This window comes from Pseudoliparis swirei, chromosome 6 (genome assembly GCF_029220125.1).
Source record: "Pseudoliparis swirei isolate HS2019 ecotype Mariana Trench chromosome 6, NWPU_hadal_v1, whole genome shotgun sequence".
NCBI classification, from domain to species: domain Eukaryota; kingdom Metazoa; phylum Chordata; class Actinopteri; order Perciformes; family Liparidae; genus Pseudoliparis; species Pseudoliparis swirei.
The window spans coordinates 3,340,437-3,368,405 of record NC_079393.1 but is presented as its reverse complement, the minus strand read 5'-3'; the positions used below and the strand labels follow the sequence as shown (position 1 = coordinate 3,368,405).

General features: G+C 53.8%; 2 protein-coding genes across 3 annotated transcripts; one reads left to right on the top strand and one right to left on the bottom strand.

The window, feature by feature from the left end:
- Window positions 1–1,518: 1,518 nt before the first annotated feature.
- On the top strand, window positions 1,519–27,969 carry ambra1b (autophagy/beclin-1 regulator 1b). 2 transcript variants are annotated; one of them, XM_056416249.1, is made up of 20 exons: window positions 1,519–1,750; window positions 3,800–3,845; window positions 3,922–4,121; window positions 5,419–5,477; window positions 5,564–5,747; window positions 5,844–6,016; window positions 6,883–6,949; window positions 7,023–8,488; window positions 8,639–8,725; window positions 17,929–18,114; window positions 18,338–18,418; window positions 18,681–18,781; window positions 19,554–19,664; window positions 19,770–19,958; window positions 20,037–20,191; window positions 20,981–21,120; window positions 21,619–21,723; window positions 23,653–23,840; window positions 24,953–25,078; window positions 26,702–27,969. In XM_056416249.1, the coding sequence occupies exons 2-20, from the start codon at window positions 3,815–3,817 to the stop codon at window positions 27,172–27,174; spliced, it is 4,122 nt and encodes a 1,373-aa protein (XP_056272224.1). In that variant the 5' UTR covers window positions 1,519–1,750; window positions 3,800–3,814; the 3' UTR covers window positions 27,175–27,969. The 2 variants fall into 2 exon arrangements, with proteins under 2 accessions (XP_056272224.1, XP_056272225.1); XM_056416250.1 differs by lacking the exon at window positions 3,800–3,845.
- On the bottom strand, window positions 25,093–26,693 carry LOC130195028 (transcription factor TFIIIB component B'' homolog). Its single transcript, XM_056416272.1, has 2 exons — window positions 25,657–26,693; window positions 25,093–25,613 (listed from the first exon to the last, which is right to left on the bottom strand). Exons 1-2 carry the CDS (start codon window positions 25,735–25,737, stop codon window positions 25,101–25,103), a joined length of 594 nt encoding a protein of 197 aa, XP_056272247.1. The 5' UTR covers window positions 25,738–26,693; the 3' UTR covers window positions 25,093–25,100.

The window sequence follows — 27,969 nt, the reverse complement described above, 5'->3', positions numbered from 1 at the left end:
CCGCGTTAACGCACTAAAATATCAAGCCGCGGCAGTACGGTTTAACACTGTTTCCGTTTTTAAAACAATTATTTCTCCGCGAAAATAAGGAGCATAAATCAGTTTAACTCGTGGATGAATCAGTCGGGTTTCCTCCTGCTCCTCCTTCCTCCCGTCTCCCCCTCTGATACACAGAGGAACGAAGGGGCGACGTGTCGGGTGACGCGGCGCGGAAAGAACGCGACACACGAAACCTTCACCGTGATTGGTCAATCCGTTTGTCTGTCAACATTTTGCGAAAAAAACAACCAATGAACACTCAGTAAATCACAAAGGACCTCCCAACACACAGCTGAGGCTCATTAGCAGCCTGTCAGTCAGAGAACCAGAGAACACGGCGCGAGGACCAACTGAGCCTCATTGTATAGAGCTGAGATTGTTCTGGAATGTTTGATGTATAACACGTGGGTATGTGTCATATGAAAACGCCTTTAAAAGGTGAATTTACATTTTTCTGGAAAATGTATAAAATGAGCCCCGCCTCCAGGTTAACGTGACATATGTGAATGTCAGTCAGTTACCAAGGCCACTGGTTCTGCTGTTCAGTGTTAAAGATGACAGGACCAATGGGGTCTCAATATACTTCTTTTTTTTTACTAATCTGGATGTTTCACTGAAGAAACAATTTATCATCCACAATATTAAATACCTCGCTGGCACTGTATATGTAGGAGCCTCTTTGAAAACACAGCTCTGTGTGAAGTTTTGTCTTTAAAAAGAAGAAAAAAAACTTTTAATCGCGATTAATGAATTTCAAAATTTGCGATTAATTAGTTAATTTTATTTAATCGATTGACAGCCCTAGTAATATGTGATTGGCATCATTTATTTATATATATATAATTATATAAGTATATATACATATATATATGTATATATATATAGTCAGGTCATATATATAATTATATATATATATAGTCAGGTTATATATATAATTATATATATATATATACACACATATATATATAATTATATATATAATGATATTTTCACTGGTCAGTTCATTAAACAGTTTCTTTCATTCTTTCTTCGTCTCTCAAACATTTGACATCTTGTTTTCATTTAATGTCAAATAAATGTATTTTCATTGCAAATAAAACTAAAAATCAGATGTCATGCTTTATTGTTATTTATGTATTATGTTCGTTTTTTGTGAGGACTAATAAATTACTGGAATAATAAATGTTCAGTTTATTCATATTTCTTCCATAAAATAAAGAAATTACCCAGATTGTGAAAGCATCCAGGTCTTCTAATCGATGTCAGAGCAGCCGATCGATGCTTCACACTCACTGGAAATAATCGTATTAGTTTTTAAATATTCATATAAATTGTGAGGGATGTATTTGTTGATTTAATTCCGCATGAGAGAGTGCGATACACGCCCTCGTTGTGTTGAACTTGTCTGTTCGATGCGCGACGCTCTTCGTTCGGTTGGTCAGCCTGCGTGTGTGTGCGGCTACTAGCGGCTAGCTACTAGCAGCTAGCTAGGTGCGCAGAAGCAGCGTCGCCTATAGCAGCTGGAGAAACATGAAACACTAGAATCGTTTCTGCTCAACGAGCCCAGGACTCAGCTCATAGGAGGCTCGGGACCCGGAGGACCCGAACCGGAAGTCGAGCGGAACTGGACCGGTCTTCGGGGGATCCAGACTTATATCCACTGTTAGCTGTTAGCTGTGATGGAACATCCGGGCAACGATCGATAAAGAAGGTAGGCCGCTCTCTCCTCATCGATCTTCTCTCTTCTGATCTATCCTCTCTCTCCCAATCGACCCGGTCGATCAAACGTGCTGTTTAGTTCACGGTGACGTCATTAAACCCACAAAGAACCGAGAAGTATGGATCGTCGTAATAACTATACTCGCAAAAAAGCTAATTTAGCTCCATGGTTAGCTGCTTTTGAAATGGTTTAGACCCGAGCTAACGCCATCCAGACTACCCTCTCTGGGTTTAGACCCGAGCTAACGCCATCCAGACTACACTCTCTGGGTTTAGACCCGAGCTAACGCCATCCAGACTACCCTCTCTGGGTTTAGATCCAAGCTAACACCATCTAGACTGCCTTCTCAGGGTTTAGACCCGGGCCAACGCCATCCAGACTACCCTCCTTTTAGGGGTTAGACCCGAGCTAATGCCATCCAGACTACCCTGTCAGGGTTTAAACCTGAGCCAGCGCCATCCAGACTACTCTCTCTAGGTTTAGACCCGAGCTAACACCATCCAGACTACTCTCTCTAGGTTTAGACCCGAGCTAACACCATCCAGACTACTCTCTCTAGGTTTAGACCCGAGCTAACACCATCCAGACTACTCTCTCTAGGTTTAGACCCGAGCTAACACCATCCAGACTACTCTCTCTAGGTTTAGACCCGAGCTAACACCATCCAGGCTACTCTCTCTAGGTTTAGACCCTAGCTAACACCATCCAGGCTACTCTCTCTAGGTTTAGACCCGAGCTAACACCATCCAGACTACTCTCTAGGTTTAGACCCTAGCTAACACCATCCAGGCTACTCTCTCTAGGTTTAGACCCGAGCTAACACCATCCAGACTACTCTCTCTAGGTTTAGACCCGAGCTAACACCATCCAGACTACTCTCTCTAGGTTTAGACCCGAGCTAACACCATCAGGCTACTCTCTCTAGGTTTAGACCCGAGCTAACACCATCCAGACTACTCTCTCTAGGTTTAGACCCGAGCTAACACCATCCAGACTACTCTCTCTAGGTTTAGACCCGAGCTAACACCATCCAGACTACTCTCTCTAGGTTTAGACCCGAGCTAACACCATCCAGACTACTCTCTCTAGGTTTAGAGCTGTTCATTGACCCACTAAGGGTCATATAATAGAAACAAGAGGTTTAATAACTAAAGAGATAAAACACATGTATCTTATTCAAAGAAGAGAAGGATCTAATATCAACGTTAAATTCAGTCTTTATTTTACTTTAAATAAGAAAAACATTGATATATTATTCATAATTCATCCAGATACATTTTTAAACTGACGATCAATTTTGCTGAGATCTTATTCGTTGAACTTTCTTTATATCATTTGACATTCGTAGTTAAAATACATAAAGATGTTCCTATAAGTGCTGAGCTACTTTACTCTGCGTGTTATATTGTGTCTTTATTGTGACGTTAAGGACCTTTAATGACATGAGGATGCCTCTGAGGACCAGGGTCACGTTGGACTGTTTTCAGAAGTCCTTGATATTCTTAACCTCGTGGTTTTGGTTTCTAACGTGAGGTTTACACGATGTGCTGCTGCTGTGTGTACTGGATCATATGTCATGTTCTGAGGCTGGATTGATTGATTGATTGGTTGATTGATTGGTAATTGGAGATCAGCAGCTCACTGTGGAGCTAAACATCTGTTCTTACGTGCAGCTGTGGCGACTTGAGTTGGTTGGTAATCTGATTACTTTACTAATAACACACTTTACAGCTATTGAGTACAATCAATATGATGATACATGGGTCTAGTGATAATAACGTGTTGTGATAATATGGTATAGTGGCTAAGAGATAGTTATAAAATCGTATTGTGATTATGTCGTATAGTGATAATATCATATAATGATAATATCACCATAATATCCCATGGTGATATTATCGTATGGTGACTAGGGTATAGAGATATTATCGTATGGTGACTATGGTATAGAGATATTATCGTATGGTGACTATGGTATAGAGATATTATCGTAAATATAATAACGTAAAGCTTTGTTTTGGTTCTTCTTTCTAACTGCAGCATTCGTCACACGTGATGTGTTCAAGGACCGTCGGAACGATGAGATGTGATTGTCTTTACAGTGTTGTGGATTGTTTAAAGGGTTCTGGGCTCAGACGGTGACCCGACCTCTTCTCTCTCAGCCTCCACTCTGCATGGCGCCGGGCTGGCAGCAGAGGGACTGAGCAGCCAATCAGCTGGCGGCAGCGACATGGCGTCCCGCCACAGGAACTCGGTGCGGATCCTGTCCACCCGGGAGCGAGGCTCCCAGACCTTCGGCTCCCAGAGGCTCCTGCAGCTGCTGGTGGAGGAGAAGGTCCGCTGGATGAAATGGCAGAGTCAGGTATGACGTTCACGAGGCGGAGCCGTAACATACGTGACGTGCCTGCTGACGTGTGGTATTAAGGGTTTCACAGGCTGCTGACCTCTGACCCTCAGGCCCTCTCAGCCTGAACCACAGAAGCGTGTAACCAGCGTCGGAAATACACGAGGGCAAAGGGCAGTACTGCCTCTAAGAAATATAATGTTGCCCCTGATGTCACGAGGAGAGGAGCAAAAAACGCCCCCATCACCTCCTCAAAAAATTCTGATGATTTAATAGCGTTTTGTTTTTCTTTGTTGTGTGTGTCCTGTCTGTATTGCTAGGTTGGTACACACAAAAATTCAATAAATCTAATTTGGAATTTTTTTTAAACATAGAAATAAGTTGTAATAGTTAGTAGTTGTTTTAAAAAATGTAATAACAATAAACAACCACAAAGAAATAAGAATACAATTTAATATAGTTGTCAGATTTTTGTTAAAACCGCCTAATAGTCTTATTATAGCCTAATAGTCTTATTATAGCCTAATAGTCTTATTATTGCCTAATAGTCTTATTATAGCCTAATAGTCTTATTATTGCCTAATAGTCTTATTATAGCCTAATAGTCTTATTATTGCCTAATAGTCTTATTATTGCCTAATAGTCTTATTATAGCCTAATAGTCTTATTATTGCCTAATAGTCTTATTATAGCCTAATTGTCTTATTATTGCCTAATAGTCTTATTATTGCCTAATAGTCTTATTATTGCCTAATAGTCTTATTATAGCCTAATAGTCTTATTATAGTCTTATTATAGCCTAATAGTCTTATTATTGCCTAATAGTCTTATTATAGCCTAATAGTCTTATTATTGCCTAATAGTCTTATTATAGCCTAATAGTCTTATTATTGCCTAATAGTCTTATTATAGCCTAATAGTCTTATTATTGCCTAATAGTCTTATTATAGCCTAATAGTCTTATTATAGTCTTATTATAGCCTAATAGTCTTATTATAGCCTAATAGTCTTATTATAGCCTAATAGTCTTATTATAGCCTAATAGTCTTATTATTGCCTAATAGTCTTATTATAGCCTAATAGTCTTATTATTGCCTAATAGTCTTATTATAGTCTTATTATTGCCTAATAGTCTTATTATTGCAATTTTTATGACAATTGCTCATATCCTGTAAGCCTAAATAAGTATGTTTATTATTTTTGAACAAAGGTTAAATGTTATTTCACAAGTTTTAAAAAGTGTCAGTCAACATGTGTAGACGTCCGCCCTGTGTGACGCAGGAGAGTCTGAGCTCTCTGTTTGTGTCCCTGACAGAAAGTGGAGCTGCCGGACAGCCCTCGCTCCACCTTCCTGCTGGCCTTCAGCCCCGACAGGTGAGGCCACCTCGCACACGCGTGTGCTGTAGCGCCTTCATTGCAGCAGCTTGGTAGTCATGACGAACTCCTCCTGCTTCTCCTAGAACCCTGATGGCCTCCACGCACGTCAACCACAACATCTACATCACGGAGGTGAAGACTGGAAAGTGCCTCCATTCCCTCGTGGGCCACCGTCGGACCCCCTGGTGCGTGACCTTTCACCCCACCATCCCCGGCCTGGTGGCCTCCGGGTGCCTTGACGGCGAAGTCCGGATCTGGGATCTGCATGTGAGGCTCTGAAGCACCCCAGGGGGTCCCTGCCGACTCCTTCGCAATGAGAAGGCGCTGCGGTGACCGCGGTGTAATACCTGTGCTCTCCTGCAGGGCGGCAGCGAGAACTGGTTCACGGAGAGCAACGTGGCCATCGCGTCGCTGGCCTTCCACCCGACCGCCCAGCTGCTGCTCATCGCCACCAACAACGAGCTGCACTTCTGGGACTGGAGCCGGCCGGAGCCCTTCGCCGTGGTGAAGACAGGCAGCGACACGGAGAGAGTCCGGTGAGAGCGGGGGAGGAGCCACGGGCCCTTCAAAACAAGAGCGCACTTAAAAACTAGAACGGGCACTCGGTAGAGCGCAGACCTTCGCATATCACAAGATTGGGCATTGAGTTATGAACGTTTTGGCATTAGTTGCCAATTGGATAGAAATTGACCGCTATGGTAAAAAGAAGATTTTTACCTTTTCTTGACCTTTGACCCGATCAATCCCAAAATCTAATCAAATGGTCCCCGGATAATAACCAATTATCCCACCAAATTTCATGCGATTCGGTTCCATACTTTTTGAGTTATGCGAGTAACACGCGTACAAATCAATAAATAAATACACGGCGATCAAAACATAACCTTCTGCATTTTCAATGCGACGGTAATAAGACACGCTTAAGGTTTCTTTGCCTCGGGGATGGAAATAACCGAGACCGTGGCGTCTCCATTCGGGGTTCGTACGGTCAGGGAAAACCTGGAAAAGTCATGGAATTTTAAAATAGTCATTTCCAGGCCTGGAAAAGTCATGAAAAAAATTAAATCATAAAAGTTTTGGAAAAGTCATGGAATTTGTTATTATCACATGTTCATTTACGCCGAGTTTGAAATAATGAATATGTTTTTTAAAGAAAGACGCTCAAAATGTAAGCCGCTGTACGCTCTCAATGCGCAACATTTTCTAAATGTTTCATGTTTATACCGAGATTTCAGTTTGGTCATGGACATCTGGATTAAAGTCCTGGAAATCCACTGGTCAGAATGTGTAAGAACCCTGTCTGTTGTATCCACGCATCAAGTCTTCACTGTTATTGTATGTTTATTATAATATTTAAAATCACACGTCCCCCTGCTGGCCACTGAATGAACTGTCCCTCCAGGCTGGTGCGGTTCGACCCTCTCGGTCACAACCTCCTGACGGCGATCGTGAACCCGTCCAATCAGCAGGTGAGCCCCCGTTGTCGCTTCCTCTTGTCGGCGGCGTGCCGAGCGGCGTCCTCACGCCTGCCGTGTGTTTCAGAGCGAGGAGGACTCGGAGGTGCCCATGGACAGCGTGGAGATGCCTCACTTCCGCCAGCGCTCCTTCCTGCCGTCGCAGCCGGTGCGCCGCACGCCCATCCTCCACAACTTCCTCCACATCCTGTCGTCCCGCTCCCCGGGCGCTCAGCCGGGCGGCGAGCAGCCGCGGCCTCTCGGCGACGGCGGAGGCGGCGCGGGAGAATCTCCCAGCGTGCCCCTGGCCCAGTACCCCGGCGCCGAGCGCGGGCCCCCCTTCCCGGGCTGCACTCAGCACCTGGGCATGGTGTGCCTGTGCAGCCGCTGCTCCGCCGGCCGCAACCCTCCCCCGGCGGGCGACGCCCCCCCGCCCGACCCCCGGGTGGCGCCCGACGCCGCCCAGCCTTCCCCGGCTTCCACGTTCTCCTCGGCCCGCACGGAGCCCCGGCAGCCCTCGGAGCGCCCCTCGGCCTTCACCTCGGTCTACTACAGCGCCGGCCCGTCTCTGCCCCCCCCGGCGGCGCCCGGCGGGGCGGAGTTTCACTCCGCCTCCCGGCCCGGACCCGACTGGACGCGCAACCTGCTGAGGACCTCCTCTTCCTCCTCCATCAGCCTGCTGTCGGTGCTCCGTCAGCAGGACGGGTCGTCCCACGCCCCCGTCTACACCTCCGCCTCCGAGGGGCGGGGCTTCCCCCCGCAAGGAGAGCCGGGGGTCCGAGACGCCGCCGGCACCAGCAGCGGCCACCACCCGTTATGGGACGGCTCGCGCAGCAACACGGCCTCGTTCCGCAACGTGCTGCAGTGCAACCTGAGCCGCTACTTCATGGAGTTCGACCGCATGCAGGACCTCGAGCCGCCACTAGGGGGCGGCGGCCAGGAGCAGAGCCAAGAGCTGCTGAACAACAACATGGACCCAGACAGACCCGGGCCGTCCTCCACCTCCTCACCGACTATCATCCACTACCAGCCCCCCCTCCCCCCGCCCCCCGCCCCCCAGGAGAGCAACGCCCCCCCCCCGGCCCCCCGAGGCCACCTGAACCGCTGCCGGGCCTGCCACAACCTGCTGACCTTCAACCACGACTCTCAGCGCTGGGAGCGAACCAACCAGGCCTCCTCCACCTCCGCCTCGACTCTAGAGCCCTCCTCCTCCTCTTCTTCTTCTTCCGCCTTTCCTCCGTCGTCTTCTTCGCCGTGGCAGCCCGAGGAGGGCAGGAGGACACTAGAAGCCCCGGAGAGCCGGGCGCCTCCGGAGCCCAGCGAGCAGCCCCCCCCTCCCCTTGGAGGTGGAGGAGGGGCAGGAACCGGGCCCTTCCCCATCGCCCCGACCCCCACCCAGTCCGGGGAGCAGACCGTGGGCTTGGTGTACAACCAGGACACGGCTCAGTGGGAGAGGGTGTACCGGCAGGCCGCCGCCAGCAGGGCGGCAGAGCCCCCGGAGGCCCTAAGCCAAGAGCTGCCTGTCGAGCCCCCCGACGAGGACTCCCTGAGGAGGTAGGGGTTCGTGTTGATGCCACCGCTCGCTCACCTTGAGCTCACCTGTGTGAGGAGTAGATGTTTGTTTGTTTGACGTCTCTGTGGTAAGTTGTGACGGTATCCGAGCGGGGAAAGTGTTTCTCTCGTGACCTTCTCTCCTTCATCCAGGCGACTGTTGGAATCCTCCCTGCTGTCGCTGTCTCGCTACGACATGTCGGGGTCCAGAGACCACCCCATCTACCCCGACCCAGCCAGGTACACGCTTCATTTACCCCGACCCAGCCAGGTACACGCTTCATTTACCCCGACCCAGCCAGGTACACGCTTCATTTACCCCGACCCAGCCAGGTACACGCTTCATTTACCCCGACCCAGCCAGGTACACGCTTCATTTACCCCGACCCAGTCAGGTACACGCTTCATTTACCCCGACTCAGCCAGGTACACGCTTCATTTACCTCGACCCCTACTGGTCCACACTTCATTTACCTCGATCCCTACTGGTCCACACTTCGTTTACCCCGACCCCTACTGGTCCACACTTCGTTTACCTCGACCCCTACTGGTCCACACTTCGTTTACCCCGACCCCTACTGGTCCACCCGTTACCTCGACCCCTACTGGTACCTCGTTCCTACTGGTCCACCGCCCGTTTACCCCTACTGGTCCACACTTCGTTTACCCCGACCCCTACTGGTCCACACGCCATTTACCTCGCACGCCTACCGTTACTTCACCTCGACCCTACTGGTCCACACTCGTTACCTCGATCCTACTGGTCCACACCCGTTTACCTCCCCTAACCCCTACTGGTCCACACCGCTTATTTACCACCCCTACTGGTCCACACCCCGACCCCTACTGGTCCACACTTCCGTTTACCCCGACCCATACTGGTCCACACACGCTTACCTCGACCCTACTGGTCCACGCCCGTTTACCTCGACCCCTACTGGTCCACGCCCGTTTACCGAACCCCTACTGGTCCACGCCCTGGTCACACTTCTTACCGACCCCTACTGGTCCACTTCGTTTACCTCGGCCTACTGGTCCACACCCGTTTACCCGACCCCTGGTCCACACCCCTGCCGTTTGACCCCTACTGGTCCACGCCCGTTTACCTCCCGACCCCTACTGGTCCACACCGTTTACCCGACCCCTACTGGTCCACACGCCCGTTACCTCGGCCCTACTGGTCCACACCGTTTACCCGACCCTACTGGTCCACACTTCATTTACCTCGCTCCCTACTGGTCCACACTTCGGTTACCCCGCCCCCTACTGGTCCACGCCGTTTACCCGACCCTACTGGTCCACACCCGTTTACCTCGACCCTACTGGTCCACGCCCGTTTACCTCGACCCTACTGGTCCACGCCGTTTACCTCGATCCCTACTGGTCACACGTTTACCTCGGCCCCTACTGGTCCACACCCGTTACCCGACCCTACTGGTCCACGCCCGTTTACCTCGACCCTACTGGTCACGCCCGTTTACCTCGACCCTACTGGTCCACACTCGTTTACCCGACCCCTACTGGTCCACGCCCGTTTACCTCGGCCCTACTGGTCACGCCGTTACCCCGACCCTACTGGTCCACACGCGTTTACCTCGACCCCTACTGGTCCACACCGTTTACCCGACCCTACTGGTCCACGCCCGTTTACCTCGACCCTACTGGTCCACGCCGTTTACCCGACCCTACTGGTCCACACGCCGTTTACCCGACCCCTACTGGTCCACACTTCGTTTACCCGGCCCTACTGGTCCACGCCGTTTACCCGACCCCTACTGGTCCACACCCGTTTACCCCGACCCCTACTGGTCCACGCCCGTTTACCCGACCCCTACTGGTCCACGCCCGTTACCGACCCTACTGGTCCACGCCCGTTTACCTCGACCCCTACTGGTCCACACCCGTTTACCCGACCCTACTGGTCCACACTTCGTTTACCTCGACCCCTACTGGTCCACGCCGTTTACCTCGACCCTACTGGTCCACACCCGTTTACCTCGACCCCTACTGGTCACACCCGTTTACCTCGGCCCTACTGGTCCACGCCCGTTTACCCGACCCTACTGGTCCACACGCCGTTTACCTCGACCCTACTGGTCACGCCGTTTACCTCGGCCCCTACTGGTCCACGCCGTTTACCTCGACCCTACTGGTCCACCCGTTTACCGACCCCTACTGGTCCACACGTTTACCCGGCCCTACTGGTCCACACGCCGTTTACCCGACCCTACTGGTCCACACCCGTTTACCTCGACCCCTACTGGTCCACACGCCCGTTTACCTCGACCTACTGGTCCACGCCCGTTTACCTCGACCCTACTGGTCCACGCCCGTTTACCCGGCCCCTACTGGTCCACGCCGTTTACCTCGACCCCTACTGGTCCACACTTCGTTTACCTCGACCCTACTGGTCCACGCCCGTTTACCTCGACCCTACTGGTCCACGCCCGTTTACCTCGACCCCTACTGGTCCACGCCGTTTACCTCGACCCTACTGGTCCACGCCCGTTTACCTCGGACCCCTACTGGTCCACGCCCGTTTACCCTCGACCCTACTGGTCCACACCCGACCCTACTGGTCACCCCGTTTACCTCGACCCCTACTGGTCCACGCCCGTTTACCTCGACCCTACTGGTCCACACCCGTTTACCCGACCCTACTGGTCCACGCCCGTTTACCTCGACCCTACTGGTCCACGCCGTTTACCCGACCCCTACTGGTCCACACCGTTTACCTCGGCCCCTACTGGTCCACACCGTTTACCTCGACCCCTACTGGTCCACACCCGTTTACCTCGACCCCTACTGGTCCACACCGTTTACCTCGACCCTACTGGTCCACGCCCGTTTACCCGGCCCCACTGGTCCACGCCCGTTTACCTCGACCCCTACTGGTCCACGCCGTTTACCCGACCCCTACTGGTCCACACTTTTACCTCGACCCCTACTGGTCCACGCCCGTTACCCGACCCCTACTGGTCCACACCCGTTACCCGACCCCTACTGGTCCACACCCCGTTTACCTCGACCCTACTGGTCCACACCGTTTACCTCGGCCCCTACTGGTCCACACGTTTACCTCGACCCCTACTGGTCACACCCGTTTACCTCGGCCCTACTGGTCACACTTCGGTTTACCCGACCCTACTGGTCCACGCCCGTTTACCTCGACCCCTACTGGTCCACGCCCGTTTACCCGGCCCTACTGGTCCACACTGCTCCGACCCTACTGGTCCACACGCCGTTTACCCGACCCTACTGGTCCACGCCCGTTTACCTCGGCCCTACTGGTCCACACTTCGTTTACCTCGGCCCCTACTGGTCCACACCCGCTTTACCTCGACCCCTACTGGTCCACACCCGTTTACCTCGACCCCTACTGGTCCACGCCGTTTACCCGACCCCTACTGGTCCACGCCCGTTTACCCGGCCCTACTGGTCCACGCCGTTTACCTCGACCCTACTGGTCCACGCCCGTTTACCCGACCCTACTGGTCCACGCCCGTTTACCTCGACCCTACTGGTCCACACGCCCGTTTACCCGACCCTACTGGTCCACACCGTTTACCTCGACCCTACTGGTCCACACTTCGTTTACCTCGGCCCTACTGGTCCACGCCCGTTTACCCTCGACCCCTACTGGTCCACGCCCGTTTACCTCGACCCTACTGGTCCACACCGTTTACCCGACCCTACTGGTCCACGCCCGTTACCTCGACCCCTACTGGTCCACACCGTTTACCTCGATCCCTACTGGTCCACACGCTTACCTCGACCCCTACTGGTCCACACGCCCGTTTACCTCGACCCTACTGGTCCACGCCCGTTTACCCGACCCTACTGGTCCACACCCGTTTACCTCGACCCCTACTGGTCCACGCCCGTTACCTCGACCCTACTGGTCCACACCCGTTTACCCGACCCCTACTGGTCCACACTTCCGTTTACCTCGGCCCTACTGGTCCACACCGTTTACCCGACCCTACTGGTCCACGCCCGTTTACCTCGACCCTACTGGTCCACACCGTTTACCCCGACCCCACTGGTCCACCGTTTACCCGCTTACCCTACTGGTCCACGCCCGTTTACCCGGCCCTACTGGTCCACGCCGTTTACCTCGACCCCTACTGGTCCACGCCCGTTTACCTCGACCCTACTGGTCCACACTTCGTTTACCTCGACCCTACTGGTCCACACCGTTTACCTCGGCCCCTACTGGTCCACGCCGTTACCCGACCCTACTGGTCCACGCCCGTTTACCTCGACCCCTACTGGACCACACTTGGTTTACCCGACCCCTACTGGTCCACACCCGTTTACCTCGACCCTACTGGTCCACACTGCCTACTGGTCACCGCCCGTTTACCCGGCCCTACTGGTCCACACCCGTTTACCTCGACCCTACTGGTCCACACGCCCGTTTACCCGGACCCTACTGGTCCACACTTCGTTTACCTCGACCCTACTGGTCCACACCTTTACCCGACCCCTACTGGTCCACGCCGTTTACCTCGACCCCTACTGGTCCACACCGTTTACCTCGACCCCTACTGGTCCACACGACCCTACTGGTCCACCCGTTTCCCGACCCTACTGGTCCACGCCCGTTTACCCGACCCCTACTGGTCCACGCCCGTTTACCTCGACCCTACTGGTCCACACTCGTTTACCTCGACCCCTACTGGTCCACGCCCGTTTACCCGACCCTACTGGTCCACGCCCGACCCCGACCCTACTGGTCCACACGCCGTTACCCTCGACCCCTACTGGTCCACACGTCATTCCCGACCCCTACTGGTCCACGCCCGTTTACCTCGACCCCTACTGGTCCACACTTCGTTTACCTCGACCCCTACTGGTCCACACTTCGTTTACCTCGACCCCTACTGGTCCACACTTCGTTTACCCCGACCCCTACTGGTCCACACTTCGTTTACCTCGACCCCTACTGGTCCACGCCCGTTTACCCCGACCCCTACTGGTCCACACCGTTTACCTCGACCCTACTGGTCCACCGCCCGTTTACCTCGACCCTACTGGTCCACACCGTTTACCTCGACCCTACTGGTCCACACCGTTTACCTCGGCCCTACTGGTCCACGCCCGTTTACCCGACCCTACTGGTCCACCCGACCCTACTGGTCTTTACCTCGACCCTACTGGTCCACGCCGTTTACCTCGACCCTACTGGTCACACCCGTTTACCTCGACCCTACTGGTCCACGCCGTTACCCGACCCTACTGGTCCACCCGTTTACCCGACCCCTACTGGTCCACACGCCCGTTTACCTCGACCCCTACTGGTCCACACTCCGTTTACCCGACCCTACTGGTCCACACTTTGCCACCCGACCCTACTGGTCCACACTTCATTACCTCGACCCCTACTGGTCCACGCCCGTTTACCCGACCCCTACTGGTCCACACCGTTTACCTCGACCCCTACTGGTCCACGCCCGTTTACCTCGACCCCTACTGGTCCACGCCCGTTTACCTCGACCCCTACTGGTCCACGCCGCTTACTCCCACCCCACTGGTCCACACCCTTACCTCGACCCCTACTGGTCCACACTTCGTTTACCTCGACCCCTACTGGTCCACGCCCGTTTACCTCGACCCTACTGGTCCACACTTTTACCTCGGACCCCTACTGGTCCACACCCGTTTACCCCGACCCCTACTGGTCCACCGCCCGTTTACCTCGACCCTACTGGTCCACACCCGTTTACCTCGACCCTACTGGTCCACGCCCGTTTACCTCGACCCCTACTGGTCCACGCCCGTTTACCTCGACCCCTACTGGTCCACGCCGTTTACCTCGACCCTACTGGTCCGCCCGTTTACCCGACCCTACTGGTCCACCCCGACCCTACTGGTCCACGCCGTTTACCCGACCCCTACTGGTCCACACTTCCCCTACTCCCGACCCCTACTGGTCCACACCGTTTACCTCGACCCCTACTGGTCCACGCCCGTTTACCTCGGCCCTACTGGTCCACACCGTTTACCCGACCCCTACTGGTCCACACCCGTTTACCTCGACCCCTACTGGTCCACACGTCCTACTGGTCCACCCCGACCTACTGGTCCACACCGCTTACCTCGACCCCTACTGGTCCACTTCGTTTACCTCGACCCTACTGGTCCACCCGTTACCCGACCCTACTGGTCACACTTCGTTTACCTCGACCCCTACTGGTCCACGCCCGTTTACCTCGACCCTACTGGTCCACACCGTTTACCCGACCCCTACTGGTCCACGCCCGTTTACCTCGACCCTACTGGTCCACCGCCCGTTTACCCGACCCCTACTGGTCCACACCCGTTTACCTCGACCCCTACTGGTCCACACGCCTTACCCGACCCTACTGGTCCACGCCGTTTACCTCGACCCCTACTGGTCCACACCCGTTTACCCCGACCCCTACTGGTCCACGCCCGTTTACCTCGACCCTACTGGTCCACACTCCGTTTACCCGACCCCTACTGGTCCACGCCCGTTTACCTCGACCCCTACTGGTCCACGCCCGTTTACCTCCGACCCTACTGGTCCACGCCCGTTTACCCGACCCCTACTGGTCCACACCGTTTACCCGACCCTACTGGTCCACGCCGTTTACCTCGACCCCTACTGGTCCACACGCCCGTTTACCTCGACCCCTACTGGTCCACACCGCTTACCTCGACCCCTACTGGTCCACGCCCGTTTACCCGGCCCTACTGGTCCACGCCCGTTTACCTCGACCCCTACTGGCCACACTTACCCGACCCTACTGGTCCACACCGTTTACCTCGACCCCTACTGGTCCACACCGTTTACCCGACCCCTACTGGTCCACACCCGTTTACCCGACCTACTGGTCCACGCCCGTTTACCCGACCCTACTGGTCCACACCCCGTTTACCTCGACCCTACTGGTCCACACCCGTTTACCCGACCCCTACTGGTCCACACCCGTTTACCTCGACCCCTACTGGTCCACACCCGTTTACCCCGACCCTACTGGTCCACACCGCTTTACCTCGACCCTACTGGTCCACACCCGTTACCCCGGCCCTACTGGTCCACGCCCGTTTACCCCGACCCCTACTGGTCCACGCCGTTTACCCGACCCCTACTGGTCCACGCCCGTTTACCTCGACCCCTACTGGTCCACGCCCGTTTACCTCGACCCTACTGGTCCACGCCGTTTACCCGACCCCTACTGGTCCACACCGTTTACCCTCGACCCCTACTGGTCCACACCGTTTACCCGACCCTACTGGTCCACACTTCCGTTACCTCACCCTACTGGTCACCCCGTTTACCCCATTCTGGTCCACGCCCGTTTACCTCGACCCTACTGGTCCACGCCGTTTACCTCGACCCCTACTGGTCCACACCGTTTACCTCGACCCTACTGGTCCACACCCGTTACCTCGACCCCTACTGGTCCACACTTTCATTTACCCGACCCTACTGGTCCACGCCCGTTTACCCGACCCTACTGGTCCACCCGTTTACCACCCCTACTGGTCCACACTTCCCCGACCCTACTGGTCCACGCCCGTTTACCCGACCCTACTGGTCCACCGCCCGTTTACCCGACCCTACTGGTCCACGCCCGTTTACCTCGACCCCTACTGGTCCACACCCGGACCCTACTGGTCCACGCCCGTTTACCCCCCCTACTGGTCCACACCGTTTACCTCGACCCCTACTGGTCCACGCCGTTTACCCGACCCCTACTGGTCCACGCCCGTTTACCCCGACCCTACTGGTCACACCCGTTTCGACCCCTACTGGTCCACACGTTACCTCGACCCCCACTGGTCCACGCCCGTTTACCCGACCCCTACTGGTCCACACGCCCGTTTTTCGACCCCTACTGGTCCACACTTCGTTTACCTCGACCCCTACTGGTCCACGCCCGTTTACCTCGACCCTACTGGTCCACACCCGTTTACTCGACCCCTACTGGTCCACACCGTTTACCTGACCCCTACTGGTCCACACTGCCGTTTACCCGACCCCTACTGGTCCACGCCGTTTACCTCGACCCCTACTGGTCCACGCCCGTTTACCCGACCCCTACTGGTCCACACCGTTTACCCGACCCTACTGGTCCACACGCCCGTTTACCCGACCCCTACTGGTCCACGCCACTCCGACCCTACTGGTCCACGCCCGTTTACCCGACCCTACTGGTCCACACCCGTTTACCCCGATCCCTACTGGTCCACACTTCGTTTACCTCGACCCCTACTGGTCCACACTTCGTTTACCCCGACCCCTACTGGTCCACACTTCGTTTACCTCGACCCCTACTGGTCCACACTTCGTTTACCTCGACCCCTACTGGTCCACACTTCGTTTACCTCGACCCCTACTGGTCCACACTTCGTTTACCTCGACCCCTACTGGTCCACACTTCGTTTACCTCGACCCCTACTGGTCCACACTTCGTTTACCTCGACCCCTACTGGTCCACACCGTTTACCTCGACCCTACTGGTCCACACTTTACCTCGACCCCACTGGTCCACACTTCCCGTTTACCTCGACCCCTACTGGTCCACGCCCGTTTACCCGACCCCTACTGGTCCACACCTCGTTTACCCCGACCCCTACTGGTCCACCCTTCGTTTACCCCCACCCCTACTGGGCCACCCTTCGTTTACCTCGACCCCTACTGGTCCACACCGTTTACCCGACCCTACTGGTCCACGCCCGTTTACCTCGACCCTACTGGTCCACGCCCGTTTACCCGACCCTACTGGTCCACACCGTTTACCCGACCCCTACTGGTCCACGCCCGTTTACCTCGACCCTACTGGTCCACGCCCGTTTACCTCGGCCTACTGGTCCACACTCCGTTTACCTCGACCCCTACTGGTCCACACCCGTTTACCCGACCCTACTGGTCCACGCCGTTTACTCCCGACCCTACTGGTCCACCGCCCGTTTACCTCGACCCCTACTGGTCCACACTGTTTACCTCGACCCTACTGGTCCACGCCGTTTACCTCGACCCTACTGGTCCACACGCCCTACTGGTCCGCCCGTTTACCCCCCTACTGGTCCACGCCCGTTTACCTCGACCCCTACTGGTCCACGCCCGTTTACCCGGCCCTACTGGTCCACACCCGTTTACCCGACCCCTACTGGTCCACACCGTTTACCCGACCCTACTGGTCCACACCGTTTACCTCGACCCCTACTGGTCCACGCCCGTTTACCTCGACCCCTACTGGTCCACACCGTTTACCTCGACCCTACTGGTCCACACTTCGCTTACCCGACCCTACTGGTCCACACTGTTTACCCCGACCCCTACTGGTCCACACTTCGTTTACCCCGACCCCTACTGGTCCACACTTCGTTTACCCCGACCCCTACTGGTCCACACTTCGTTTACCTCGACCCCTACTGGTCCACACTTCGTTTACCCTCTTGCTGTCCAGGCTCTCTCCGGCTGCTTACTACGCTCAGAGGATGATCCAGTATCTGTCGAGGAGGGACAGTATTCGCCAGCGGTCGCTCCGCTACCAGCAGAACCGGCTCCGGGCGATGTCGTCGTCCTCCGACAGCCCCGTCAGCAACCCGTCCAGCTCCTTGGACAACAGCGACGTGGACTTTGAGGAGCTGGAGTAAGTTTAGTTTAGTTTGTCTCCCATGAAGCTTCTCAGGTCTCACAAAGACGAGCGGAGCCGGCCCGCCATCAGTATCTCCAGGACGTTGTCATAGCAACTGATGAGTTTGGTGTTCCTGTCCGCTCAACAACCGTTAAACGTGGTTTCTTGTTTCCGTGCACACTCTTAACCCTAACCCTACTTCTCGTGGTGTCGATCTTTAACCGTCTTCTCCTTCCAGTGACAACGGCGACCGAGCGAGACACCGGACCACACGCAACGCCAGGATGTCGGCGCCCTCTCTGGGCCGCTTCGTCCCGCGGTCAGTCTGAACGCCGAGGCTCCGCCTTCATTTCCCTGTTTGGGTTTGACGTAGTTTCAGTGTGCAGAACGTGAACACGCACATCAAGAACCCTTCCAGTCCAGCTGTGGTTGTAAAGCTCTAGTTGTGAGGTTGCAGATAGCAAGCCTCGGTTCATTAGTTTCAGATATTAAATCATAGCATATTAAATACAATTATATTCCATCGCTGCCAATTCATTCTGAGAATTGTGCTGCACTGTTTTAATCCTGTTGTCCTCCAGGCGGTTCCTCCTCCCCGAGTACCTTCCCTACGCCGGGATCTTCCACGAGAGAGGCCAGCCGGGCTTGGCGACGCACTCCTCCGTCAACAGAGTGCTCGCTGGTAAACACACACTTTGTTACCAAGAGTTAAGAAACCACCAGCTGCTCTCTCCTGACCACCAGGGGGCGACTCCTCTGGTTGTATAGAAGTCTATTCTTCATGTGTTAAAGCTGCATTCTCTCTCCTGACCACCAGGGGGCGACTCCTCTGGTTGTATAGAAGTCTATGCTTCATGTGTTAAAGCTGCATTCTCTCTCCTGACCACCAGGGGGCGACTCCTCTTGTTGTATAGAAGTCTATTCTTCATGTGTTAACGATGCATTCTGTCTCCTGACCACCAGGGGGCGGCGACTCTGGTTGTATAGAAGGCTATTCTTCATGTGTTAAAGCTGCATTCTCTCTCCTGACCACCAGGGGGTGACTCCTCTGGTTGTATAGAAGCCTATGCTTCATGTGTTAAAGCTGCATTCTCTCCTGACCACCAGGGGGCGAGTCCTCTGGTTGTATAGAAGTCTATCTAATGGCGCTACTTCTCTTGATGTATTCCCTCAGTAAACATTGTAAACACAAGTTTATGTCTCAGTCTCTAGTTTCAAGTCTTCTTCACAGCATGATGTCATCATTTAGTACGTTATGATGTCATCATTTAGTACTTTATGATGTCATCATTTAGTACATTATGATGTCATCATTTAGTGCATTATGGTCACTTAGTCACACAGACCATAAAGCGGGGGACGCTTTAGGGGCGGGGCTACAGTTACCAGAAATATTCTGTGTGGAAATGATCTGCATTTCATTATATTAGCTCCTCCCCCTTTGTGTTCCCCAGGTGCGTCCATCGGGGACGGCCAGTCTGCGGTGGCCAGCAACATCGCCAACACCACCTACCGCCTGCAGTGGTGGGACTTCACCAAGTTCGACCTGCCGGAGATCAGCAACGGTACGGCAGACCGCACCGCCTCCATGAGTATTACTCCTCTGGTTTAGGCTCCTCCCCTCCAGCTCGAGGGGGAGGAGCTTGACGACCAGGCGCGTGTCTCCGCAGCGTCGGTCAACGTCCTGGTGCCAAACTGTAAGATCTACAACGACGCCTCCTGCGACATCTCGGCCGACGGCCAGCTGCTGGCGGTCTTCATCCCCAGCAGCCAGCGGGGGTTCCCGGACGAGGGCATCCTGGCCATCTACTCGCTGGCCCCCCACAACCTGGGGGAGGTGCTCTACACCAAGAGATTCGGTAGGGGGCGGGGCTCCGAGTTATCCGTCGCCGTCGGTCACCGACCCGTTTGATTGACGGCCGTGTCGTTGCGGGCAGGTCCCAACGCTATCTCCGTTAGCTTGTCCCCGATGGGCTGCTACGTGATGGTGGGCCTGGCCTCCCGCCGCATCCTGCTGCACCCCACCACCGACCACATGGTGGCGCAAGTCTTCCGCCTGCAGCAGCCCCACGGGGGGGAGACCTCCATCAGGGTGAGTGAGCGGGGAACCTTCGGCCGGATCCTAGTCCTTCAGAATAAAGGCGTGTCGGTCGCGTTTCAGGGTCCTAGTCCTTCAGAATAAAGGCGTGTCGGTCGCTTTTCAGGATGCTAGTCCTTCAGAATAAAGGCGTGTCGGTCGCGTTTCAGGATCCTATCACTTCAGAATAAAGGCGTGTCGGTCGCGTTTCAGGATCCTAGTCCTTCAGAATAAAGGCGTGTCGGTCGCTTTTCAGGATGCTAGTCCTTCAGAATAAAGGCGCGTCGGTCGCGTTTCAGGATCCTATCACTTCAGAATAAAGGCGTGTCGGTCGCGTTTCAGGATCCTAGTCCTTCAGCTTGTTGGTCGCGTTTCAGGATCCTAGTCCTTCAGAATAAAGGCGTGTCGGTCGCTTTTCAGGATGCTAGTCCTTCAGAATAAAGGCGTGTCGGTCGCGTTTCAGAATCCTAGTCCTTCATAAAGGCGTGTCGGTCGCATTTCAGGATCCTATCACTTCAGAATAAAGGCGTGTTGGTCGCGTTTCAGGATCCTAGTCCTTCAGAATAAATACGCGTCGGTCGCGTTTCAGGATCCTAGTCCTTCAGAATAAAGGCGTGTTGATCGCGTTTCAGGATCCTAGTCCTTCAGAATAAAGGCGTGTTGGTCGCGTTTCAGGATCCTAGTCCTTCAGAATAAAGGCGTGTTGGTCGCGTTTCAGGATCCTATCACTTCAGAATAAAGGCGTGTTGGTCGCGTTTCAGCATCCTAGTCCTTCAGAATAAAAGCGTGTTGGGCGCGTTTCAGATGGTCTTCAACGTGGTCTACCCGATGGCTCCGGACCAGCGCCGCCACGTCAGCATCAACTCGGCCCGCTGGCTGCCGGACCCCGGGATGGGTCTGGCTTACGGGACCAACAAGGGGGACCTGGTCATCTGCCGGCCCGTGTGAGTCCTCCTCTCTCAGACCTGATGAGTGTTTGATATTTAATGTTTCATAATAACGACGTTATCCAGTCGGTGAGTTACGATGTGACGTTTAAATTCTGGGCAGTTATATAAATCTAATGTATAATAAAAGACTAGAACAGTTCTTCATGGTCTGGACCTGCAGTCTTAGACCTCATCTTTGAATATGAAGACGATCTCCGGCTCCTGAGGATCAGTCGGTTGACGTATCGGTCGTCAATAACCTGATTGGATTTAATCCGATCTCCCGGTCTCGGACTCCGAGCCGAGGTTCTGACCGAACGCAGGTTTGTCGGGTTTCTTTCCACGATGATGTGATTACCCTAACGAGCCCGACAGGAAGCCCTCTGATTGGAGGAGTTCAATTAGTGCTTCTAACGAGGTCGTGGGCACGATTCCACGAAGACGTCCCTCCTCTTAAGTGTGTGTGTCTGTGTGTGTGTGCGTGTGTGCGTGCGTGCGTGTGTGTGTGTGTAGGTTTTACTGTAACGACGGTGAGAGCCCCGCGGAGTCGAGCAACGAGCCTCTGTTCTCCGTCAACAACAGCGGAACCAGCCGGACCCGAGGTTCTGACCGACCGGGGTGAGAGCCTGTAGACTCAACCCTGTTAGCCCCCAACAGCAGAGTTCTTAAAACCACAGAGAACAACGTTAAAACCCCCTGAACCCCAAAGACCTTCACCTGGCGTTCGTTTACCAGTCGGTCGTTTACCTGATGGTCGTTTACCTGACAGTCGTTTACCTGATGGTCGTTTACCTGACAGTCGTTTACCAGACGGTCGTTTACCAGTCGGTCGTTTACCTGATGGTCGTTTACCTGACAGTCGTTTACCTGATGGTCGTTTACCTGACAGTCGTTTACCTGATGGTCGTTTACCTGACAGTCGTTTACCAGACGTTCGTTTACCAGTCGGTCGTTTACCTGACGGTCGTTTACCTGACATTCGTTTCCCAGACGGTCGTTTCCCAGACGGTCGTTTACCTGACGGTCGTTTACCAGTCGGTCGTTTACCTAACGTTCGTTTACCTGACGGTCGTTTACCTGACGTTCGTTTACCTGACGGTCGTTTACCTGACGGTCGTTTACCAGTCGGTCGTTTACCTAACGTTCGTTTACCTGACGTTCGTTTACCTGACGGTCGTTTACCTGACGTTCGTTTACCAGTCGGTCGTTTACCAGACGTTTGTTTACCTGACGGTCGTTTACCTGACGTTCGTTTACCTGACGGTCGTTTACCAGTCGGTCGGTTACCTGACGGTCGTTTACCTGACAGTCGTTTACCTGACATTTGTTTACCTGACGGTCGTTTACCAGTCAATCGTTTACCTGACGGTCGTTTACCAGTCGGTCGTTTACCAGTCGGTCGTTTACCAGACGTTCGTTTACCTGACGTTCGTTTACCTGACGGTCGTTTACCAGTCGGTCGTTTACCTGACGTTCGTTTACCTGACGGTCGTTTACCAGACGTTCGTTTACCAGTCGTTCGTTTACCAGACGTTCGTTTACCTGACGTTCGTTTACCAGTCGGTCGTTTACCAATCGGTCGTTTACCTGAAGGTCGTTTACCAATCGGTCGTTTACCAGTCGGTCGTTTACCAATCGGTCGTTTACCTGACGGTCGTTTACCAATCGGTCGTTTACCTGACGGTCGTTTACCTGACGGTCGTTTACCAGTCGGTCGTTTACCAGTCGGTCGTTTACCAGTCGGTTGTTTACCTGACGGTCGTTCACCAGTCGGTCGTTTACCAGTCGGTCGTTTACCAGTCGGTCGTTTACCAGACGTTCGTTTACCTGACGGTCGTTTACCAGTCGGTCGTTTACCTGACGTTCGTTTACCAGTCGTTCGTTTACCAGACGTTCGTTTAAGGGGCGGCTTTAGCTCAGTGGGGTAAGAGGGCCGTCCTGCAACCGCAGGGTTGTGGGTTCGATCCCCGCTCTCCCCATTAGTTGCAAGTCGAAGTGTCCTTGAGCAAGGCACTGAACCCCCAGTTGCTTCCCGGGCGCTTCACCGCAGCCCACTGCTCCTTAATAACTAAGGATGGGTTAAATGCAGAGAACTAATTTCCCCTTGGGGATTAATAAAAGTGTATATTCTATTCTACCTGACGTTCGTTTACCAGTCGGTCGTTTACCAATCGGTCGTTTACCTGAAGGTCGTTTACCAATCAGTCGTTTACCAGTCGGTCGTTTACCAATCGGTCGTTTACCTGACGGTCGTTTACCAATCGGTCGTTTACCTGACGGTCGTTTACCAGTCGGTCGTTTACCAGTCGGTCGTTTACCTGACGGTCGTTAACCTGACGGTCGTTCACCAGTCGGTCGTTTACCAGTCGGTCATTTACCAGACGTTCGTTTACCTGACAGTCGTTTACGTCGGTCGTTTACCAGTCGGTCGTTTACCAGTCGGTCGTTTACCAGTCGGTCGTTTACCAGGCCGTCCAGCTGTAAGGACTCCGGGTTGTCGGTTCTGGTTCTGGTCTTTACTGGCGCTGCTCTGTGATGCCGTTTCAGACCCAACCGCTCCGGCTGGAGGCTGGACCGAGACATGGGCCTGATGAACGCCATCGGCCTCCAGCCCCGACATCCCGCCCCTTCTGTGACATCACAGGGAACCCAGACGCCGATCATCCAGCTGCAGAACGCCGAGACCCAGACGGAGCGGGAGCTGCCGGAGCCCGGCGCCCCCCCACCGCCCCCCAGTAGGCGCCGCTCACACCGCTCACACCGCTAGGCGAGCGCTCCTCTATCGTTGGAGTCAAACGGCTCCACGACGACACGGAGCTCGTTACATGTGATCTATAAATCGTTTGATCAATTGATCGATGGGGGTCAAAGGTCATGACCTGCTTTCATAGACTAGTTAAGATGTTTTGAAGAAAAGTCTTCTAGTCCTCTAGTCTTCTAGTCCTGTAGTTTTCTAGTCTTCTAGTCTTCCAGTCTTCTAGTCTTCCGGTCCTCTAATCTTCTGGTCCTCTAGTTTTCTAGTCTTCCAGTCCTCTAGTCTTCTAGTCCTCTAGTCTTCTAGTCCTCTAGTCTTCCGGTCCTCTAGTCCTCTAGTCTTCTAGTCTTCCGGTCTTCTAGTCTTCCAGTCCTCTAATCTTCCGGTCCTCTAGTCTTCTAGTCTTCCGGTCTTCTAGTCTTCCAGTCCTCTAATCTTCCGGTCCTCTAGTCTTCTAGTCTTCCGGTCCTCTAGTCTTCCGGTCCTCTAGTCCTCTAGTCTTCCGGTCTTCTAGTCTTCCAGTCCTCTAGTCTTCTAGTCTTCCGGTCCTCTAGTCTTCCGGTCTTCTAGTCTTCCGGTCCTCTAGTCTTCTAGTCTTCCGGTCCTCTAGTCCTCTATTCTTCTAGTCTTCCGGTCCTCTAGTCTTCTAGTCCTCCGGTCCTCTAGTCTTCTAGTCTTCCGGTCCTCTAGTCTTCTAGTCTTCTAGTCTTCCGGTCCTCTAGTCTTCTAGTCTTCCGGTCTTCTAGTCCTCCGGTCCTCTAGTCCTCTAGTCTTCCGGTCTTCTAGTCTTCCAGTCCTCTAATCTTCCAGTCCTCTAGTCTTCTAGTCCTCCGGTCCTCTAGTCTTCTAGTCTTCCGGTCTTCTAGTCTTCCAGTCCTCTAATCTTCCAGTCCTCTAGTCTTCTAGTCTTCCGGTCCTCTAGTCTTCTAGTCTTCCGGTCCTCTAGTCTTCTAGTCCTCCGGTCCTCTAGTCTTCTAGTCTTCCGGTCCTCTAGTCTTCTAGTCCTCCGGTCCTCTAGTCCTCTAGTCTTCTAGTCTTCCGGTCCTCTAGTCTTCTAGTCCTGTACCGACAGACTCGTCCTTCTCTCCCCAGACGTCCCTCCTGAGACTCCGTCCACCAGCCGAGCGGCGTCCGGGCAGCAGGAGGCTCTGAGCGGCCGAGCGGAGGACGGCGTGCCGGCCGAGGCGGCGCCGGCTGAAACCACAGCAGCCGGTTCTGGTACTGATCCACTCTGAGGGTCTCACTCCTCCTTAAGCACTTTGAAGCGTCTTGTGTTTGCTGCAAGTACTGTCGGCTCGCTGACCTCCTGAGGCGTGACCTCCAGAGGCGTGACCTCCAGAGGTTTGACCTCCTGAGGCGTGACCTCCAGAGGCTTGACCTCCAGAGGCGTGACCTCCTGAGGCGTGACCTCCAGAGGTTTGACCTCCAGAGGCGTGACCTCCTGAGGCGTGACCTCCAGAGGTTTGACCTCCTGAGGCGTGACCTCCAGAGGTTTGACCTCCTGAGGCGTGACCTCCAGAGGCATGACCTCCAGAGGCTTGACCTCCTGAAGCGTGACCTCCAGAGGTTTGACCTCCAGACGCGTGACCTCCAGAGGCGTGACCTCCTGAGGCGTGACCTCCAGAGGCGTGACCTCCAGAGGTTTGACCTCCAGAGGCGTGACCTCCAGAGGCATGACCTCCAGTGGTTTGACCTCCAGAGGCGTGACCTCCAGAGGCTTGACCTCCTGAGGCGTGACCTCCAGAGGTGTGACCTCGAGGTTTGACCTCCAGAGGCGTGACCTCCAGAGGCATGACCTCCAGAGGCGTGACCTCCAGAGGTTTGTGCTGCCGCCTCTCGGCTCTGAAGAATCCCTCTCTGACCTCCGTAGAGCTCATGAAGCACTTTGTTCTGCCGTCTCTAGAACTTCATCTTCCTCATCATCATGTGTCACTTTATTTTACTCCAACGCGATAACACCTGAAACATTAATACCGTTAGCGCTGCCGGGCTACGCCTTTAGCGGCTACGTCTTTAGTGCTGCCTCCGGCGGCAGGAAGCACTCGTGTCGTCTTTCAGGCCTACAAACCAACGGATGTGGATTGGATAACATTCGGTGGATGAAACTTGTTCTGATTCCGTCTCTTTGTTCAATAAACGTTGGATAAATAAACTTCTGGATGTGACGAGGCTGTGGAGTTATTTGATGTGTGGACCACTAACGGTGCAGTACTAATCACACCGGTGTCCGGTGCCGACGCTCCACACTGACTGCAGGTCACACGCTCACGGACGAGCAGCAGAGTGTTCTTCATCGTCGTTTTCGCGTGTTTGAGGTTCATCTTTAAGGAGTCAAATAATCTGTCGGCTTTATATAGAATATTTCATCCTCTTCACTTTTCTTTGTTCTCTTCAAACACGCCAGATTCTCAAAAGAGAGAATGAAGCATCTGATCACAGATCTGTTAGTGAGAACCTTTGAATAAACGTTTAATATCGTAACATATTAGAGTAGTATGATTTAAAAATATATATAATTAAATAATATATATATTTGTGTATTTATTTACATTTATATTTGTATATATATATACAATTTTTCAATATGTATATTTATTTCTTATTTATATATATCTATGTGTGTATATATATATTTTTTTATATATATGTGTATATATATTTTAATTTATTTAATTTGTTATATATATATATACAAATAAATATTTTGCGTGTGTGTATATATATATATGTATATTATTTGGCATATGAATGGAGCTAGAGTCTCGAGGTGATGTTCTCCACATAAACCCGCAAAGTGTCTCTTGAGCCATGTGAGTAAACGCTTGACTCTCATTGGTCCAGGGGAGTCTCCAGAGTTCGGCTCGGGGGAAGACGCTCTGGCTCGAATCCGCCGCCTGATCGCCGAGGGCGGCATGACGGCCGTGGTGCAGCGCGAGCAGAGCACCACCATGGCGTCCATGGGCGGCTTCGGGAACAACATCATCGTCAGCCACCGCATCCACCGCGGCTCCCAGACGGCGGGCGCCGCCTCCAGGCCGCCGGCGGACTCCAGCACGCCGTCCGGCTCGGGGCCCCTCCCCCCGGCTCAGGTCTACGCCCCCCCGCGGGCCGACGCGGCCCCGTGGTGCGCCCGGCCCTCCGGCCCGCCCCCGGTGGACCCGGATGACGACTCCCCGCCGGGCCCCTCTTCCTCCCTGCTGCTGTCTTCCCCCTCCTCTTCCTCCTCCTCCTCCTCCTCCTCCTCTCACAGCCCCCACCCTGGGGGGGAGGGAGGGGCCTCCGGCAGTTACGCCGGCGACCCGTACAGCAGGTAGTTCTCCTATTGGACGAGAGAAGCACTGCTCTTCAAAGCCTTAACTCTCAAAGGAACAGGGTCTCCCGCCTGGAACAGAAGGGACTCAAGACCCCCCCCTCCCCGCCGTGGCGTTGGCGTGTGCTTCCTCTGCACTTCTAGAAACGACCATTCCTCTCCAGAAAGGGCTTTTACTTGAACGGAGGCCGAGACGAGGTTCACCAGGGGGTCTGGGGGTCTGGGGGTCTCCTCACATGGACTCCAGCGCTCTGCATCCGGCGCCATGTGGCGTTGACCTTTGATGTTTCAAAAGTGAATTCAGCACTTCTTTAGTTTGTTTTTGTACCGCGTGTAATTATCATGTTTAAAAGACCCGGACCCTGAATCATGACCCTGAACCCCGACCCCGCGTCAGGACCCTGCATCAGGACCCTGACTCCGGACCCGGGTCCCCGGTGGACTGCATGTCTGTTTTTAAATGCTGCAGTTCACGAAACGAACGTCAAACGTTTTTCTTTTCTTTTGGCGGCCGAAGAGGAACGGAGCACTTCCTGGTCCGGAGGGACTCGGAGGGGGAGGGGCTTAAGGAGCAGCGGGGCTTTTTTAACCTGTATTTGTAAATGGTCGGAAAAATGTAAAATAAGTGGAAGTGACACCCAGACGAAGTGTTGTGGATTAAAGATGGCCGCTGTCAACGGGTCTCTGTGTGTGTGTGGGGGGGGTCGTCATGTGACATCAGGTATTCAGATCAACAATCAATATTCCTCTTATTCTGGTAAACATCTAAACAGATTTAATAAAGAAGTCTAAACGTTCA